General features: G+C 49.1%; 3 protein-coding genes across 4 annotated transcripts in view; 1 reads left to right on the forward strand and 2 right to left on the reverse strand.

The window, feature by feature from the left end:
• Window positions 1-719: 719 nt before the first annotated feature.
• Window positions 720-4,709, reverse strand: YRDC (yrdC N6-threonylcarbamoyltransferase domain containing). Its single transcript, XM_065888113.1, has 5 exons — window positions 4,222-4,709; window positions 3,559-3,673; window positions 3,317-3,436; window positions 1,947-2,089; window positions 720-1,645 (listed from the first exon to the last, which is right to left on the reverse strand). Exons 1-5 carry the CDS (start codon window positions 4,611-4,613, stop codon window positions 1,576-1,578), a joined length of 840 nt encoding a protein of 279 aa, XP_065744185.1. The 5' UTR covers window positions 4,614-4,709; the 3' UTR covers window positions 720-1,575.
• Window positions 4,710-4,737: 28 nt separating this feature from the next.
• C1H1orf122 (chromosome 1 C1orf122 homolog) lies at window positions 4,738-5,885 on the forward strand. The gene is made up of 3 exons (XM_065894932.1): window positions 4,738-4,873; window positions 4,965-5,166; window positions 5,416-5,885. The coding sequence occupies exons 1-3, from the start codon at window positions 4,839-4,841 to the stop codon at window positions 5,509-5,511; spliced, it is 333 nt and encodes a 110-aa protein (XP_065751004.1). The 5' UTR covers window positions 4,738-4,838; the 3' UTR covers window positions 5,512-5,885.
• A 4,352-nt stretch (window positions 5,886-10,237) lies between these two features.
• Window positions 10,238-19,738, reverse strand: part of MTF1 (metal regulatory transcription factor 1) — a 38,783-nt gene continuing 29,282 nt past the window's right edge. The window contains exons 8-11 of one of the 2 annotated variants that reach the window (XM_065883848.1): window positions 18,186-18,285; window positions 16,861-17,456; window positions 13,164-13,227; window positions 10,238-11,794 (exon numbers count right to left, since the gene is read on the reverse strand). In XM_065883848.1, coding sequence (XP_065739920.1) covers window positions 11,367-11,794; window positions 13,164-13,227; window positions 16,861-17,456; window positions 18,186-18,285 — 1,188 coding nt within the window. In that variant the 3' untranslated portion in view covers window positions 10,238-11,366. The remainder of the gene's footprint in view (window positions 11,795-13,163; window positions 13,228-16,860; window positions 17,457-18,185; window positions 18,286-19,738) is intronic. The other variant, XM_065883839.1, reaches the window with a different exon arrangement.

Genomic DNA, 19,738 nt, shown 5'->3' on the forward strand with positions numbered 1-19,738 from the left:
CAAACTCTTAACTCCTCAGATTCTGTGACAAATTGACACATGGGATGGGCTGGCTACAGTGTTAGCACAACGAAGAGTCGAGTTTGCTTAAGAAATGAGTTTCAACAAGATTTCTAGAGGGAATATTTAACAAACCAGTGCTTATTTACAAATAAACAAATATGCTAATTGCAGGGACCCTCAAAGCAGGCCCTGGGATACCCTCTTGGCAAAATTCTTAGGATCTACTTGAAAATATGTGCATTGGAAACGACAGTATTAAGAAGTTTATGGGCTCAGACTGAATCCTAGTTCTGAGAACTGGGGTGTGAGGGGAGAGGGGAGGACGTGAGCCCTACTGGTCACAAGGACTCCCAGCTCTAGTTAGGTTAACAGGTACTAAATCCCACCAACGGATGGGGCAGGCCTGGTCCCCTTGCTGTGACGCAGTTGAGGAAACCAAGGCAGGCAGGGACAGGTGAAAAGGGCTAAATGATGACCTGGAATAATTTACAAGGGAGTGACACTGAGGCTTCAGTTCACATATGCGTATTTTTAAAAGTAGTAAAAGTATGGCCAGACCCGGGGGGCAGGGGCAGTAATTCTCACACACTGCTGATGGCAATGCAACTTGATTCAGTTCTTTTGAAGGCTAACCTCTATCTAGAGCCAAGAAAATGGCCATACACTTGGACCCAGTAATCCTACCCCAAGGAAATAATTCAAAAGAAGGAAAATAAAACCTTCACAAAGATGTTTAACAGCATTTTTTCTATTAAAGAAAAAACAAAGTTCAAATGCCCAACAGTAAGTATGTTTTTAACACTTGTATACGTATGAATAAAGATAAAGGCTGCTGAGTAGACACTGCATTTAAATAAAGGTGTTGCAGGTATAATTCATTCTAATTTGTATTACGAATAAATAAGAAAAAAGTGGCTGGACAGGACAGTAGAGATTTATTTTCCAATATTCCTTAATTTGGACCCCACCCCCAACCCCTATGCCAGCTGAGCTTACTTCCCACCATTAGACCAAAATGGTGACTCTCCGCCAGGCAATTACAGCAAAGAACCAGCCCCCTGGTTCAGAGGAAGCAGTGTTTGGTCGATGGCTCTACAGTTTTTATTTTTATCCCAAACTGGTTCCAGCTTCAGCAGCATAAAACTCATGCACTTGGTCACTTGAGACTTTTGAAAAGCACCAACCAATGTGTTAGTTGATTTGGACCTTAAGTGCCACTACCCACCAGAGAAGCTCTCACTAGATTCCAAATCTGTTATTTATTTTTCAAAGATCAAAAAAAGAAAAAACTTATCAGAACAAGGCCATCCTCGGAATACTCTTAAAACCTCTATTCAGCTTTTGGCTCATATATGAAATTATAAATAAATATAACCTCCCCAACCAGGTGTGAGGCTTAGCCAGCAGCTTCTGAGGCCTGGTCTGTAGTGTTCAGAAAGAAACTTTGCCTTAAAAGGTCAGACTAGTAACACTGTAGCCCCAGCGGCCTCTGCCAATGAGGCCTTGCCAGCCACCAGCAGTCGGACACATAGTGTCCAGCACCAGTCCTTGGGCCCTCCCTCCTCCGGAGTTTCACAAGCAGGATCCACGTAAGGGGAGCAGCCCATACTTCTGGAGGATGGCCGAAGTACTTTCTAGGGCACTGGGGAGGAAATGGAGGACAGTTAGGGTTTGACTTCTCAAAGCCCCGAGCCCACCAGATTCTGGAGATCAGGGACCTCTAAACTCTTCGATCATACTATGCTCTGTTCATCAAACCCTTGATGAATCCTTTTGAATCCTGAAAAAGCCAGCAAACACTAGCAAACTGAGTTCCACTCCACCCACCACATCGCCAAACCTGCCCGCTCCCCTCAGGGCAAGACAGGAGTGACCACCTTTTTTTGTTTGCATCTCCCAACCTCCCTCAAATCCTATCCCTGTGCCACAGCAAAGAGACTCACCAACCCGGACGAATGATGCCAAACTCTCCAGGCACAGACAAGTCAACCACAGTTGAGCCTAGTCGACACTCAGGGCTCTGGTCGTCCCCAATTGGTCCCCCATCAATGACCAAGGACAAGCGAGGCCAGAGGTCCTGAAATTCCTGAGAAGAGGGAGAGGAAGAGCATGGACACCACCTCTGGCATCTGCAATGATGTCATACCGCACACAGGGCACCTAAGACAGAGATCACACAGCTCTAAACCAGCAGGCATCTTCCTCTAAGCAGGGTAAGGAACCTCATTTAAACTCTGGATCAGGGCAGGAGAGATGGGGGGGACTCTGCAACTGCACGCCATTGGCACTCAATCCTTGGGCTATGGAAAGGAGTTCCCCCTCAGAACTGTGGCCTGAATTGTTACCTGAGCCAGAGCACCACTCTCCACCCTCACCCCACATGAAGGCACTGCAGTGGCAGTTAGGCCTGGGAATTTGCGATGGGGGATCATAAACACCAGTTACTGTGCTGGATAGGTAAGCTGCTTGCCAAAAAGGTAAGAATCCCCATCACCAATGCCTAGGATATAGCCACCAGGATCAAGTAAAGCCTGAGAATAAGAAGGGGTGCTGGGATCTCACTTTCCAAAGCCCCTGAACCCACTCTCTACGTCTGGGCATGGAAACACTTTACTATGAAAGTAAAATCACTTTGCTATGGTCTGCATTTAAGACCAGAAAGGAGAAAAGAAGTATGCTCAGTCAGATTTCCTTGTGTCCTCATTTGTTCTAAGCTACTCAGCCGAGACAGGATTAGGACGATCCTTCCTGTCTTTTTTTTTTTTTTTTTGGCCACACTGTGCGGCTTCCAGGATCTTAGTTCCCCGACTAGGGATTGAACCTGGGCCCTCGGCAATGAAAGCGCGGAATCCTAACCACTGGATGGCCAGGGAATTCCCGTGGGTGATCCCTTCTTTGACCTGGCTTGTGACAGAGGTAAGAGAACAGGACCAGGAGTCCCTGGGATAAGTGATTTAACTTTTCAGAGTCTTAACTTTCTTTACAGTAAGTTGTAAAGATTTATCACCCAACTGTATTCTCCAACGACTGCTATCCCAACAGAATGAGAAAAACATGTACTTATGATGTCTCTTACTGTTAAAAAGACAGCAGGAAAACAACACCAATTCTCCCCCTCGCCTCTCAAACTTTAAAATAAACCTTTTCCGAGATCATTCTGTATTCCCCCACCCCGGCCACCTAGGCAGACTTCCCACCGTCAGACCAAAAGGGCAGCTCCCCTGCCAGGCAATTCCAGTGAACCATCAGCCCCTCTGGTTCAGAGGAAACTGTGGCCTGGTGACATTTCCGGGGGGAGGACTGGGTAACTCACCTCAACATTCAGAGAGCTGGTCTGGGAGCTGAGGTTGGCGCTGGTGAGCGCAAGCGGTCCCCCGAACACCTGGGCCAAGTCCTGAATGAAGGCGTGGTCAGGAATCCGGATGCCTACAAGCTATGAGGCAAAGAGAAAGGGGATCATCAGGAAGGTTGAAGGGGTGGGAGATGGCTCTGGCCTGGATCCTAGCGAAAGCCAAACGGCGGAAGTCTGGGGACACAAGAGAAAATCTGACTCACAGGAGTGAAGGGGTTCAGGTCCTTGTTGAGCTCCTCCGAGCGTTCCATCACCAGGGTCACTGGTCCTGGCAGCAAGTCGTTCAGGAGCCCCTCAGGTACTCTCACACGGCAGTACCTGGGAAACAGAGGGGACACAAATCCAACCAAATGAAAGGCACCGCTGGTCCTATTCCAGACTCTAGGCAGACTTAGGAAAGGTGACCCGAGGGACTACAATGGGATCCGCCTGTCTTCCCTGTTCACCCCCAAGAGCTTGAGCAGAAAGCAGGGCTCCAGAGGACCGCCCCAGGCTTGGACCCGCAGGCTACAACAGCTGCACCGCTTTCACGCTCCACGTTTTACTTTCTTCAAAGCACTCCCTACTAACTTAAGCTACCGTGGTCCCCCCCCTTTTCTCTTAAACCGTGGGCGTGCCCACCCCCCGCCCATTATCACAAAAACGCCAGAAGAATAGGGACCCCGCCTGCCTCGTTCATCGCTGCGCCCCCCATCTCGTTCAAGGCCTGGCTGACGCTAAGCGCTCCATACACGTTTCCAGTTCCGGATTCCCGGGTGAGCCTGGACAAGCCCCTCCCGCTCTCCGCGCCTCAGTCTCCCAAGCCTGTCACCGGAAACCCCTCCCGCGGTGCCGCCCCCAACAGGGCCGGGTCGGGGCGTCCTCACCTGTAGACGTCGGCCACGCGGCCCAGGCACACGGCCAGCGGCTTGGTCTCGCTGCGGCCCTTGACGCGGTACACGACGCCCAGTGCCTCCGAGCAGCTCGCCGAGCAGGCCAGGCCGTACAACGTATCGGTGGGGACGGCCACCACGGCGCCGGCGCGCAGCTCGGCCACGGCGGCCCGCAGCGCCTCGGTCCAGCCGGCGCGCTCCGGGTTTGCGGCCCGCACGGCCCCGCTCCCCGGGAGCCGGAACAGCCGGGCCCCCGGCGCCGCCGGAGCGGGGCTCGGCGGACGGAGAAGGCGTCCGCTCCGGGCGGAGCCCGCCGGCCCCTCGCTCAACCCTATGCTGGCAGCCACCGCGGCCCTCAGCCCCGTGCACGGACCCGCCGGAGACATCCGCCCAGGCCTGCTTCCGGGAGGAAGTGACGCGCCCAGTCATCTTCCGGTCTGGGAGGCTCCGCCCCACCACCGTGCTGGGCAACTTAAAGGGACCGCGACCCCCAGGAGGATTGAAGGAGACCGGTGGGGACGGGGCGGGGCGCAGCTTTGCGGAGCCTTAGCGCAGGGCTGGGGAGGGGGGGCGGCCGAAAGGGGGGCGGTGGTCGGGCCGCGCAGGCGGAGATGGAATGGGGCCCGGGCTCAGACTGGTCACGGGGGTGAGAGGGGGCCCGTTGGGGCGGGGGGAAAGGGGCTCTGACCCCGCGCAAGCGCCGGCCCTGACCGTCTGTCTCGCTCTCTCCCGGGCAGGGAGGCTGCCGGCGTGGACCGTGGGAAGGCGGGGCTGGGGCTCGGCGGGAGGCCACCCCCGCAGCCGCCCCGGGATGAGCGCGCCCAGCAGCTGCTGGATGCGGTGGAGCAGCGGCAGCGGCAGCTCCTGGACACCATCGCCGCCTGCGAGGAGATGCTGCGGCAGCTGGGCCGCCGGCGCCCGGAGCCGGCTGGTGGCGGGGTCAGTGCCCACCCCGGGCTGGGCCTGGGAGGTGGGGACTGCCCACTGGCCGCACTTGCTAAGTTCTGGCTTCCCCTGGAGGGTGGAAGAGTGTCCCCACCGCTTTATCCCCCACTGCCTTTCAGTTGGGCGAGAGGCTTTGAAAAAGTTAAGTGCTATCCAGATGCCAAGTGGCCATCTCTTGCAGGGCCTAATCGAAGGCCTTTCCTCCCAGCCTCACTTTTTTTTTCTTTCTTCTGTTCCAATCAGAACGTCTCAGCCAAACCTGGAGCACCCTCCCAGACAGCTGTCTCCGCCAGAGGTGGCTTTCCAAAGGATGCCGGCGATGGAGCTATGGAGCCCTGACCATCCCCGAGCCGGGCGCCCTGACTTCTCTCCCTCCCCAGGGCTGGTAGCTGGACTGTGAACAACTCCCTTTCAATAAAGGGGCCAGTCTTCACTGGCAGTGGCTGGTACTTGGCTCTCAGCCGGGGTGGCAGCTCTGCTAGCAGCTGGGTTCACTCCCACTTCATCCTGGCTGAAGGCAGTGCTGAGCTCTGAAATGTAGCCAACGAATACCGTCTGATTACCCAGATTTGGGCAGACCAGCAGTGCTCGCCAGAGTGGTTTGGCCTGCTTTGGGGGATCCAGGTCGTGTTACATGTCCATTTCATGCTTTGGGGGCTCCTAGCCCCACAGAACACTTTTAGCAGAGCCTTGATTAAAAGGAAACCTGCAGACTCTCCTGGTGACCGACCTTTCCTTTCTGTCCCCTCTCTAAAACTCTGATGGCTGGGGAGGGGTGAAGTGGTTGAAAATTGTCAACCATGGGTAGGGTTGGGAAGAAATGCCACAGATACTACCAGATTTAAATAAGCATTTAATTAGGATTTCATTAGTATTTAATATTGCTTTTTCAATTCCAAAAAGTTAAATTTTCACTTCTTAGCAGATATTTTAAAGTACAATATTAAGTTTATACAAAATGAGCAATTAAGCAAACACCATTATTTCACATTCTTCAAAAATACAAATTCATATTTATTCTTTTTTGGGTTTGGAGGTTTCTTCCTTTGGAAGTACTGAACCTGTAACGTTTTCATATCGCTCAGTGGAAGTCTGTTGTTCCCATGTTTCACACTTAAATAAATTTGATAGGCTTTTACATAATCCAAATAAAACTATTTGGGATTTAACCAAGACCTCTGGCCAATGACTAGTGTGTGTCAAAAAAAAGAAGGCTCTCGTGGGTCTTGCTTCTCCTGGCCAGAAGATCTGAGCCAGAGAGTCAGCAAAAACCTGTTTCCAGCCACCTTCCCCAAACAGGGACTAGGAGTTTACGGGGAAAGAGAACAGCTACCTTGAACTCTGACCCCTCCCCACCCGCACATTCTCCAAAACACAACAAAGGATGTAGACTGTTGAGTCAAAGAGCGCCCTGGGGAGGCCTGAGGACACGGGGGAAAAGGGCAAGAGAGGCCTCTCTGACTTGGCACCAGTATAAGGATAATAAGAATATTGCAGAAAACACCCCTGGGTTTTGGTAAAAAAAAAAAAAAAAAAGGTTTTATGAAAAATTTCCCCGTAAGAAAAAGTAGAACCTGCATTGAGCTGAGAAAGTGACACGACATCATCACCCAATTTGGGGCCCAGCAGGCACACCACCAAAAGGGCAGTGTGTGGTTTTAAACTTTGCTTCCAGTAAAAAAAGCTTTTACTATGTACACACAGACATAAAGATCCAGTTTAATTTGCATTTCTCAGTGCAGACTGAGAAGCCCTCTCTTGAACAGGAGTAACAATGAGAAATGCCCAAACAGTGATCATCAGCTTCCCCAAAGGGTGTGAGAAGAGACAGGGGACCCTTTCTCTAGCCTCGCCCCCAACGTATGCCAGAGGAAACGGGCTAAACTGACTACCAATCAGAAATACGCATGATTCAGTTTTGTTGCCTCTCCCTCCCCAATATTTAGGAATGGTCAATTTCGGATCTATGTCACAGCAGAACCATTTGCATATTGGATCTATGGAAATCTTTCTGCTTTGGCTGAAGTATATTTTAAAACTCAGTTCTTCAGTAGCCTGAGAATTGGAGATAAAATGGGGAGGGGGAGAGGGGAGTGAGGGTCAAGGAAGAAAGTTGATAAAGCAGATTATTAACAGCTTATTGTTAATTGTTTACTGGATTCAATGAGGGCTGGAGGCTTTTGCTTAAAGAGCCAACAGGGGCGGTAGGGGGAGCAGTATGGAAATGGCTCATGTTGTCCCCGCCCCCCTCCGGCCCCACCCACGACTGCCACAACCTTCCCCAAACATATTTCTGATTGGTGGTATAGGAAAATTGTAAACTCGTTAGCAATACTGCTGCAGTTCCACAAATCAATGGTTTCAGTGACTCTGGAGAAGTCTTTAGGATTAAGGACAATGAACGTGATTACAAATATAAAAGTCTAGAAGGTGCCAGGTGTCTACCTAGGAACAACCAGTTTCTTCCTTTCAGGCATCACTTTGTAATGGTGAAGAAGGGGGAAAAGATGGCAAGGGACCAAGAAGAAGTGATGAAAAAGGGCCTCAACAGCAGAAAACAGGACCCGCAGCAGTTCTTCAGAGAGCCTGAGGGGGCGCCCTTGGGCACACAGGGAAGGCTTGCATAGATTGAGCAGTTGCTGAGAATGCATAATAGTGTTTCCCTATGGACAGCCTCACGGCACAGGGCTGATGGAGTGGAAAAACGCAGCCAGGCCAGGGCCACATGGGACAACAACCATCAAGCTACACATATTGCACCAAGGTAAGTGCTTTTCTTTTCACACCTCAATTTAACTTTTTTTCTGAGCAAAAAATAAAACTTTGTGGAAAGTATGTGTGTGTGTGTGTGTGTGTGTGTGTGTGTGTGTGTGTATACACACACACACGAAAGAAATTGCAGCAATTGGGTTAAAGATAAAATAACGTAAAGTGCTTTTTTATTATTTCTTTAATATACCAATATGAGGTTCTGCAAACTTGTCCCTCTGGACACATTCAGCACGTTATACGAAGTCTCTCAGGAAAACCCACCCACCCGTTATCCCCATCAGTCCGCTGCCTTGACCCTGAAAGTAAACTCTCCAATCTACTGACTCTCCCAGAGGTGGTGAAGAGAAGTCCCTTGCTTCTGCCCAGAGAAGCCTTCACACCTTAAGCCCCTCCTGGACTTTGTACCACGATCTCCTTCTGCGAGGGCGGAGGGGTAGGGGTGGAATTCAATGAATGACACCAATTCCTGTCATCAAACTAGTGATACCCCCACGAAGTTGGCCATACTGCCAGGAAAGGCAGGGCCACTTTCCCTCAATGCCTCACCCACCTGCCTGGGAAGGACCAAATTCCCTAAGGCAGTTTGGCGGTGCCAGCCAAAGTTTCCTGCCACCTGCCAGGCCCGTGAACTCCACAATTCCCTAGGCTGACTAGCATTCTGTAAAGGGGCAGTATAACTGGAGATGCTAGTGGGAGCTGGAAGTCTCAATCTACAGGGTGAAAATGATTAAGGTTACCATGGGAAGAAAAAAGGCGTGATTTTACCTGAAGTCTGCACACCTTCCCTAGCCTCACCCTAGGTTCATTCGTGGGTTTGAAAACCACTCTCCGTGAAGGCTCTTTGTGGCTCCACTTTAGCCAGCGCCCTCTCTTCTCCAAGATCCTTGACACTAGGGGCCAGGCTGATAGAAGGGACAGGGGCGGGGAAGAGTGCTAGAAGAAGAAGGAAAGGAGAGACTGCCTATCCTGTGGAGTAAACGTACTCTTCACAACCACTCACTAGCATTTTAAGCACATTCTTGATGTTTTCAAAAGCTGATTGGATCTGATGGTCCCCCTTGTAATCTCTAGTACCCTCAAAAGGCAGATACTTCAACTAGGAAAATCTGTCAGCCCAAACACAGTTTCTTCATCACCCCTGATCTTTGGAGCAGAAAAGCCACTGACCTGGGTGGACCCCCAACACAAGCACAGCCCGGGCTGGCCGGAGGGAAGCAATATTTCAACCACGGCACTTCCGACGGCCTTCCCTAGGCTCCTGCTTTCCACCTCAGCTCCCAGGGAACCGAATCTCAAGTGAGCCTAGGACGGGCACGTGGGGAGGTCATTTGGGACCCACATGCTGCTCTCTATCTCGGAAGGTGTGGAGAAAACAGCCAGGGTCCTACCGCAAACCTTCCTATGGGTGCAAGGCCCGGAGACGGCCAAGAACAACCCATGCTCAGCAGCTGGTTTTCCAGGAAGATGAACCACTGTGGTAACAGAAGGTTCCTCCTGCCTTATCAACTTCTGCTGAGGCCAGTGGCCGCCAGAACCCACCAGCCTTTTGGACAGGAGAGTGCAGAGGGTCAAAAAAACCCCGATTCTCGTGACTAGACTCCTGCAATGAGAAACCACCAGCTGCCTGCAGATAAGCCCATTTCTCCTCATGGCAGTAACATTTACCACCACTGCCCTCTTCTCCAAATCTGCCCCTGAACATCCTGTTAAAGGCAGGGCCTCTGGCTCCCAGGTAGATGATCTGCTCTGGATACTGTCTTGGCTGGCCCTGAGTAATGGCGCAGAGAACAGGAGAGTGACAGATCTCTCCACCTTAGGGACTGCAAAAGGAAGGCAAGTTACGGCTGCTTTCTGCCCGACATCGTTGACTCAGAAGGGCAGCCCTGTTTGTGGCACCCTGCCCCTCGCTCAAGGCAGGGAAGGGGCCCTTGGGAGGCAGAGGCCCAGTCTTGACATTGGGCCATGCCTAGTTTCTGAGCTCAGTGAGTGGGGGGAGCACTCATGACTACACTGACATAGGCAGTTAAGAGAAACTTTCCATTTTAGTATGGATTGTATTTTATGTTTTATTTTAAGAGGCAATGACTGACTCAGAGCCAAAGGCAGAGAAATGGATATAATTCTATACACAAATCAAAAAAAATTTTTTTCCTATAATACAACTTAATGCAACATTCCAAATGAGATAACTTATTGCAACATTTCAGGCTTTTTGGTGGAAGGGGAATTTTTTTGTTTTACCCTGAGTAGAAGATCATCGCTTTGTGTTTTTTTTTTTTCTTTTTTTGTTTTTTGTTTAGAAATCATATGACTAAGCTGAGCAAGTCACATCCTTCTTTGCACTGTACTAGGCTGTATGCAAAATCCAGAGGGGTGAGAGGCGGAGATGGGAGGGGCAACCAAAGGCCTGGCTGGAACCCGGAACCAGGACACCCGGCCTGCCGATGACACGCCACCTGAACAGAACTCCTGTAAAGCTGCACCTTCTGATCGGCAAAATGCAGCTCTTCTGCTCTGAGGAAGAAGATGCCCTTCAAGGAAGGCAGACCACCAGCCAGCGACTGGCCATAAACCACATGTCCACTCTAGGACAACGCAGGGATGTTCCCCGAGAAAAGTTCACTGTGATCTGCAAGCCCTGGCAACCAACGGAGAAAGAGAGAACCCGAAGGCAAAGACTGTGATCACATCACTAGAGCCTGTTCTGCACATGTGTCATGGACAGAGAGCAGTCAACAACTTGCCTGGGGTCCCTGCGGAAGCGGACCGTCCCCGCGGCCTCGGGCCAGGCTTTCAGCTGCCCCTTTGGGCTGCAGGATGACACCTGCCATAGTCACCCTGAGCTCCACCAACACCAAGCGCAGACAATGAAACCGTCTCACGTGATCCCTGTGAAGCTCACGGCTGTCTGACCTGCCTTTGCCACTTCCCTCTCTGATGGAGTGAGGGTCTGGCCTTCCAAGCAAGGTTCAGCCTCAGACTCAAAAGACACAGGAGCGGCAACACCCGACACACTGAACGCTACTGCCCGGACTACAAAGACCCCAGTGCAAGTGATGGGCAGCATCAGATTGATGGAAACCACACCCTTTCGTTCAGAATCTTTATGCATACGAGTAACCTTAATTTCCAAGTTCACATGACAATAAGCGAAAGTGACATACAGTGCAGCCAACAGTTCATTTATAACTTAGCTTTTTTTTTTTGTTTTGTTCCGTTTTTGTCTGTTTTTCTCCAAAGATCAGTTCCTTAAAAATGGATGCTCCTGGGATATGAATAAAGAAAATATGTCTGAAAGGTGAGGATTTCAAACAGTAGATTTCTTCCTCCTTCACACTGCTGACCCCACGATGGTAGGCATCGCACCTTCTGCCTCCTGTTCGGCCTCTGTTCCCGGAGGTGAGCACATCCGGCCGGGCCTTTCACTTAGAGAAGCTGCTGGTCAGGCCCATCTCCTCCTCCTCCTGCAGTAGTGCTTCAATGGGAATCAGATTAGACGGCGTGTCCAGGTTCTGGAGGGACAGAAACTCTGACATATCCATGGCACGTAACGTTTCTGTCTGAGGGTCTGAAGGAGTCACTGCTTGTCTGCTTCGCTCACAGGAAGAGGAGGCGGCGGAGGACGACAGGGGGATCGGGGGCGGGGAAAAAGTCTGCGGTGGTAGCTTCAGGCTGGGCTCATCAGGAGGCTGGGCGCTCAGCGCTGGAGCGGGAGGGGAAGGACAGCCCTTCCTCCTGCCGGCCGCCCGCTCCTTGGCGGAGTCCCGGCACGCACACTGACACTGACAGGCCTCCTCTTGTTTGATGATGATCACAGGGACGCTGAGGCCAATCTGCTGTACTGCGCTCCCTGCGAGAGGGCGAGAAAGACTGCTCTTCAAGTAGCCGCAGGGCAAGGGCAAGAAGGACAGAAGGGTGTAGGACTAGCTCAGCACCACGGAGGCGGGAACGACGGAAAGGGTGGATGCCGTGCCATGCTCCAGGGTTGGTTCTGCTTTAAACTGGACCACGTTCCTCCTCAAGTTAAGAAGGCTCTGACACTCCCCATCCCCTCCAAGACAGAAAAGCCACACACCATCTAGATGCACCCTGTATTTCCAGCTTCATTTCCGGCCCCTCTCGCAGGCACCCTCCACGCCAGCCACGGTGGATGCCTCCCTTTTCCTGCACGTTCTTCATAGCTCTGGGCTCAGGGGCTCTTCTTCCTCCCTAAACTCTTCTGGAGAACTTACTCTTACTTCTGAGCACCCAGCTCACCGCCCTCCTCTCCTAGCGTCTCCAGGCAGTGTTTGCGCACGTTTGTGCCTCAGGGCTGGCCCAAGGGGAGCTGCTGTGTGCAGAGCTATTCCACACTGTACCGGGCCATTTGGTCCCGCCTGCCCCAGAGGCTCCGACCTCCTTTGGGACACCCTGCGCGCCTTCGCAGCCCCGCCTCAGACACACGGCCAGCCTTGCGCACGCGCATCCCTTCTCTTTTGCGTGTGTGTGCTGTACAGATGCACACTCTGAATTCACACAGGCTTTGTGTGTCTCAGAAGAGCTAGAGACCAAGGGGCTAAGAGAACAGAATAGGAGGGAGTCAGGAGGCCCAAGAACCAGTGCTTTGGCTTTGCCACAAACTCACTTATGAATTTGGGGGACTCATTTAACCTTTCAGGGCCTGAGTTTCTTAATCTATAAAACAAAGAGCTTGAGAGAAAGGACCCTTTAGCCCTATAAGAGTCTCTGACCCAGATGCTGTTTCTTCATTACTGTAATTAGAAGAGTCCAGTGAATTAACAGCTGCTCTCTTTAGCATTAACTATGATGCACACTTTTTTCCGGCTACATTAAAGCCTATATCTGTTTTTTTTTATTATTTTATTTTTTTGGCCGTGCAGTGTGGCTTGCAGGATCTTAGATCCCCGGCCAGCGATGGATCCCAGGCCCCCTGCAGTGGAAGCACAGAGTCCTAACCACTGGACCACCAGGGAATTCCCTAAAGGCTATCTCTGAAAGGGAAAGAACCATTACTAGTTAAAGAATGTTAAATGTGGTATTTATGCTATAAGTCCAGTAACTTTCAATAGTTGTAAGAATATTAAATACTCTAATAATACAAATGTGATCAATTTAATTTAAAAAATGTCTGAATCCCGGGCAAAGCAACAATTAACTAACTGTGCCTCAAGGGGCCCAGAGAGTTGCCATCCTTTTAAAGCTAACACAGAATCTCATACCTGTGCTACTGGCTACTGGTACTGCCGTGGTAAAGTACACCTTCTCAACTTTAGATGCTTGCTGCTGGAAAAAAAAAAAAAAAAAATCACATTTATGGCTACTCAGATATGGCAGATCTCCAAGGGCCTAAAGCCTCCCCAGTTGTAATGGTCATCCAAGAGGACAGAAACCCCTCCGTGTTCAGGGATTTTTGTACTGAGCGATGTTTTTGTTTGTGCTCTGACATGAGGTCACTGCACTGTTTGACATTCAGTGCTGAAAATGTAGCCGGCTTTGTCCTCTCCCTACTCCTTGGCTGTCTCCCAGCTGCCTAATCCAGTAGGTTCTGTGCACCCAAAGGCTCCTCCAAGGTTGCTTTTCTCACGTGGATGGTCTTCTCAGACGGAGCCCCAGGGCTAGCTTCCCCTCTAAGCCCTCCACTCCCTGCCAGCCCCCAATACTTCCATGAGACTGGAAAGTTCTTTTTTCCCCTCAAGGACTAAGCTGCATGCTAAGAACAGGCTAAGACTCCCTCTCACAGGCAGAAGACCTCCTGTGAAGGCCCTGGGCAGTGTGCTGTAAGCTGCATGGGTCACGTGCTCAGGGTAGGCCCTGGACTCAGTCACACATGGATTCAAGTCCAAGCTCGGCCACTTAGTTGTTGAGGTCACGCAAGTAATTTAACCTCTTAGAGTCGCAGTTTCCTCATCTGTAAAAACAGGGACGCCAACCAAAGACTCTCCCAAAGGCCCCCAAAAGGATGAAATGAGATGATGTGTGTGGAGCCCGGGGCACACCGTGAGCATTCAGCAAACACTAGCTATTTATATGATTACCAAGTAGGACTATCGGGTCATGCCCAGAAATCACCCCTCACTTTATTACACTTCCGATTCAACTGGCTATAGGGTTTCTGCTTTCTTCAAGTCTTATATTAAGAAGGGCTTTATCTTTCATCCTTTCAAGGAACAAAAAGTGCCTCTAAGATGAGTCTAGGAGGAACGTGAAAGCCTCTGGCTAAGTTATAGGAGAGGACACTATAAAATAATGATGGAGAAATGAGACCCATGCTTAAATACATGAAAATGAATTGGGTGGAAAAGGAATGAGCTGTTCCATGCAGTTCCCCAGGGCAGACCCAGGAAAAGAAGATTAGAAACTACATGGAGGCATGTGGTTGCCAGAGGGGAGGAGGGAAACAGGTGAAGCGGAGTAAGAAGTGCAAAAACCCAGTTGCAAAATAAATGAGTCATGGGTAGGAAATGTACAGCGCGGGGAATACAGTCAATAAGTATGTAGATCTTAGGAGGGTGACATATCGTAACTAGACTTAACGTGGTGATCATTTTGAAATGTACAGAAATATCACTATGTCGTGTAGCAGGAACTAACAGAGGTAGGTCAATCATACTTCAAAACAAACAAACAAATTCATTGAAAAAGAGATCAGATATGTGGTTAGCAGAGGCAGGGGTAGGGTGGGGAGAGGGGGAATTGGATGAGGGCAGTCGAAAGATCCAAATTTCCAGTTATAAGATAAAGAAATACTAGGGATGTAATGAGCAATGTGATAAACATGATTAACACTGCTGTAGGTTAATATGAAAGTTGTTAGAAGAGTAAATCCTAAAAGTTCTCATCACACACACACATTTTTTTCTATTTCTTTAATTCTGTGTCTGTATGAGATGATGGATGCTCACAAAACTTGTGTCATTGTGCTGTACACCTTAAACTTATACACTGCTGTATGTCAATTATATCTCAATAAAACTGGAAGAAAAAAGAAAAAAATACCACTATCATAAATGAGAAAGTACGATCACTTTCTGTACATAGCCATCAGCAAATATATGAACAATAAAAATAATGAAAATAATTTTCTTTCGTTTTTTTTTTGGCCTCGCCGCACAGCATGCGGGATCTTAGCTCCCCGACCAGGGACTGAACCCGCGCCCCCTGCAGCGGAAGCACGGAGTCTTCACCACTGGACCGCCGGGGAAGTCCCTGAAAATAATTTTGAATAATGAAAACAACAGTACCAACCAGAAAACCCAAATACATGGAGGCAGATTGATTGGGTCATAATGCCGAAAAGACCCTTCCAGTGACTCTGGCCACCTGAGACTGGAACTAGGCTGCCTGCAGAGGTGGTTGGCACCCACCCCATTTATGGAATTTGAGTACTCACTATTTAGCTCTAACCTACCTTTCCAGTTTGTTTGATTGCATCATACATCCACCCAGACTTTCTCCCACTTAGTATATCCTTTTATCCATCTAAATCCTACTCATACTTCAAGGCTCACCTGACCTGTATGCCCAACTAACAAGCCTTTAGTCTCTAAACCCCTCATCTGGCAGCACGATGTAGCAGTCAAGAGCATGGGCTCTGGGAATGGTCTGTCTGTAAGCTGTGCCACTTGTAAGCTGTGTGACCTTGGGCTAGTCAATTAACTTCTCTGGGCCTCAGCTCTGCACTGGTAAAATCATTACCTACTTCCTAGGCCTGTGGTGATTAAATCATTAAAAAGTACTTAGCATGGTGAGTGACATCTAGAGATACAGACATATAGAGACAATAAAAAGATCAGTGGCTGCTCAGGGAGAGGGGGAGAGGGAGATGGGATGAAGAAGTGAAGCAGAGGAGATTTTTAGGGTGGTGAAGCTATTCTGGATACTGTAATGGTAGATATATGACATCATGCATTTGTCAAAACCCACAGAACCATACTATACCAAGAGTGAACCCTAAGGTAAGCTATGAGCTTTAGTTAATAGTAATGCATCGATATTAATTCACCAATTATAACAAATGTACCACACTGATGCAAGATGTTAGTAAAAGGGAAAACTAGGCTGGCGGGGGCAGGGAGCAGGAAGTGTATGGAAATTCTCTGTCCTACCTGTTCAATAAAACCTAAAAGAACCATAATCTAAAAATAAGGTACCTAAGGTAATGACTGGCACGTTAGACCCTCGATTTTAAAAAGTGCTTAGTTAGCACACTAAGCCTATACACATTAGTAAGGGCCCAATAAATTACAGCTATTGTTATTTTTTATTACCATTATTTTTATTTGACACTTTACCTACTGGTAGTGTTAACTTTCTTTTAGGCATTTTAGCCTTTTTAACAAGAATATAGGTTTTTATGAAAAAGAGATCGTGGTTTTTTCACTTTTCCATATCCCCAAGAGTATCCTGTGTGGTATCTGATAAATAGCAGGCCCTCAAAATATATTCAATTGAACGACCAAGTCATTTCCTTAGTCATCAAGACCAACACTTTGGTAGAAAATGGCACTACGGTTTGCTCCGGGAGCACAGATCACTTCTCTGACTTGGCTACTGCTGTCTGCTTCCATCTGATGGGGTCACATCAGTCCCTCATCCCAGTCTGGACTCTGCCTTGGATAAAAACCCGCTTTCCTGAAATGTTCTCAGGCTCCCCTGTCCTAGCTGACAGGATTAGACCACAGCTGAAATATCCAGGTAAACTTGAAGGCTGTTTCTCTGCCCCGACCCCTCCACTGCAGGTACTGACTGCAGCATTCCTGGGTTTATACTTGATTATGGGGAAATGACTAAGTGTTAGAATGACATGTTTCAGGGTGGATGTGACAGCCATTTTCCTTTTTGAAGTCAAAGCCTCTGAACATGTCACCCATGGAAATACACTTCACCCCACGGGATCCATTTCCACATAATACTTACAATTTGTTCTTGGGTGTGTGGTGAGCTGGTGGCACCATTCAGTATCCACTGTAAGTTCTGTTCTCCCATGACGAGGCTGGGCTGCAGGAGAGCCGTGCTGGGAGTCGGGGTGATGGTTATAGTGGGATTACTAGTCAGGACGGAGTTGGCATCCAGGGGCAGAGTCTGGACCATGGCCGGCAGGGGCTCAGTAGTACTCTGTGGTTGAGGCGGTGCTGCCATGGCTGACGCCACTGCCGCTGCTGACGCCAAAGCCCCAGCGACAACAGAAAGTCCCGGCACGATGGGCTGCGGTGCCTGGGGGTGCGGAAGAAACTCTTGATGATTAGCAGCGAACTGTGTGCTGTGGGGAACAGGCACTTCTGGAGGTTGTAAGAGAGCAGGGGGGTTGCCAAATGCAGCTTGCTGGGAACCAGTTCCTAGGGAGGGAGCAGGCAGAGGAGCAGACGGTGCTGAGGCTGGTAGTAGAGGCTGGGGTGGCTCGGAGATGCCAGGCTGCAGTATAAGTGGAAGAGATAAAGATGCTGAATGTCTTGTGGATGGCGGAACATCACTGACTGACTCTGCATCACCATTAAAGTTTTCAATCAAGGCAGCTGGCAAGAAAAAGAAATAGAAATATATATACATATTCCAAGACTTATATGAGCCACAAAAACACAGTCATTATGGGCTACACCAAAGACAGCTGAAGTCTGTTACAGTTGATTCCTCCAAGGCTGGCAGGCTGGCTTTCTGCTTTTCATTTAACAACCCCTCTGCTCAAAGCACCAGGCTTCACGATCAACCTCACTTTCTAAACGTGAAGACCTAGTATGGGTCTAACCGTAAAAAAATGTGTCCTACAGCTTTTCTGGAAAAGAGCTTAGACATCCTTTTCTTGGCATATGATCAGTGAACACACTTTCTGACTACTGAAAGTGAAGCTTCACGGACAGATTTTCATTCAAACACAATCTGATCTACACATCTGAAGTTTGGTTTGTGGATCCTGCCCACTCATGAACGGAGGTGTCACATCAGGAGAAAGAGCTCACAACTCCTCTCACTTTTTAAAGCCAACAAGAGCTTTTGGAAAAGGGGACCCTCTTCTTTTGAGGGTCCAGGAAAAGTAGATCCTCAAGTAGACCCTTGATGAGGGAAGTAGGGGAAAAAAAGATGGAATTGAACTGAAAAGCCCATCCTTTTCTGACCCCTCACTGAAAGTACACTTCATTAAAGGAACTGAAATATTTCACTGTGCTTGACATCTACACTGTGTCAACAGTGTGAATTCCCATTCCCAGTGCAGAGATTTGGGCAGGAAGAGAGTCTGTATCACAAACCTGTCTGTTGAGGATCTTCCTGAATTGCTGGATCATCTGACTTCTGGAACATTGGTTCAAAGATGATTGCTGGTGAAAGTGTGCTGAAAGTGTTCTGGCCCTGTGTCAGAGACAGAGACAAAGGTGTAAGGCTCGCCATCCGAAAGCAGGTCTTCACCACGAGAGCACACAGAGCAGCAGAACTAGAATAATCTCTGGGGCTTCCCTGGTGGCGCAGTGGTTAAGAATCCGACTGCCAATGCAGGGGACATGGGTTCGAGCCCTGGTCCAGGAAGATCCCACATGCCGCGGAGCAACTAAGCCTGTGCGCCACAACTACTGAGCCTGCGCTCTAGAACCCGTGCGCCACAACTACTGAGACTGTGTGCCACAACTACTGAAGCTTGCGCACCTATAGTCCGTGCTCTGCAAGGAGAAGCCACCGCAATGAGAAGCCCGCGCACCGCAACGAAGAGTAGCCCCCGCTTGCCGCAACTAGAGAAAGCCTGCGCGCAGCAACAAAGACCCAACACAGCCAAAAATAAATAAATAAAAAAATCTATTTAAAAAAAAAACTAAATTACGAGAATGATCTCTGGATATGCTTCTTGTTTCTAACTTCTTTCCCAAGGTGACATTTATTTCCCTAAGCCTCAGATGCTGAAGATCTGGGTCCTCAAACACTCTAAAGCAGGAGTCGGCAAACTGACTTGCTGGCTGAACGTCTGTTTCTGTAAATAAAGTTGTATTGGAACAGGTACTTTCTGTTCCTTTCTGGATTGTCTAGGTTGCTTTTGCACTGCAGTGGCAGATTTGAGGAGTTGTGACAGGGGATGTATGGGCCACAAAGCCGAAAATATCTGGCGCTTTACAAAAATTTTGTTGACCCCTGCTCTAAAAGACCAAATTCTACATAAAAATGGGGTTGTATAACATTTATTACTTGGAACTTGCTTTTCTCATGTAATAACATAATAATAACACAATAATAACATATTGTGAATATCTTCCAAGGATACTACACAATGTCTATGCTATTCTAATATGTACACATGGTAGTGAATCAAACAATATAAGGAAACTTACAATGACAGACAATAGCATGGCCTTAGACTCACTACTGTTTGTCATTGCAAGTTTCTTTGTAACTTACAACTAAGAAAAGGTCAGAGGCATTTATGAAAAAGTAAGACATGAGAAAACAAAAGAGAGCACCTAGTGACCCGAGGGCCTGACTGCTGACAGGCACCACCTCCAGGCTTACCTTCAGCTAAGGGAAGGGGGAAAACAGCAATTCTTTTCTCTGCAGCCCACCACCACTTCGCATTTTGTGCCGCAAGGGTGGCAAAGGCGACTACGTTCAAGAGCCCAGGGAGCAACAGAAAGAAGTGAAGCAGAGGGCAGGGGCTGTGGCAAAGCCTCGGCCGCACTTGCGGGCTCAGCTGAGGGCGGCCACGGGCCACACACACGGGGCCACCAGAGCTCGCGGCCAGTTCAAAACCTGGACTTTTACATGAAACCTACTGATTTATAATTGAAAACAAGCAACGGAAACAATTTCAAAGCACGGTACA

The sequence above is a fragment of the Phocoena phocoena genome, chromosome 1 (assembly GCF_963924675.1).
Source record: "Phocoena phocoena chromosome 1, mPhoPho1.1, whole genome shotgun sequence".
Classification (NCBI taxonomy): Eukaryota; Metazoa; Chordata; class Mammalia; order Artiodactyla; family Phocoenidae; genus Phocoena; species Phocoena phocoena.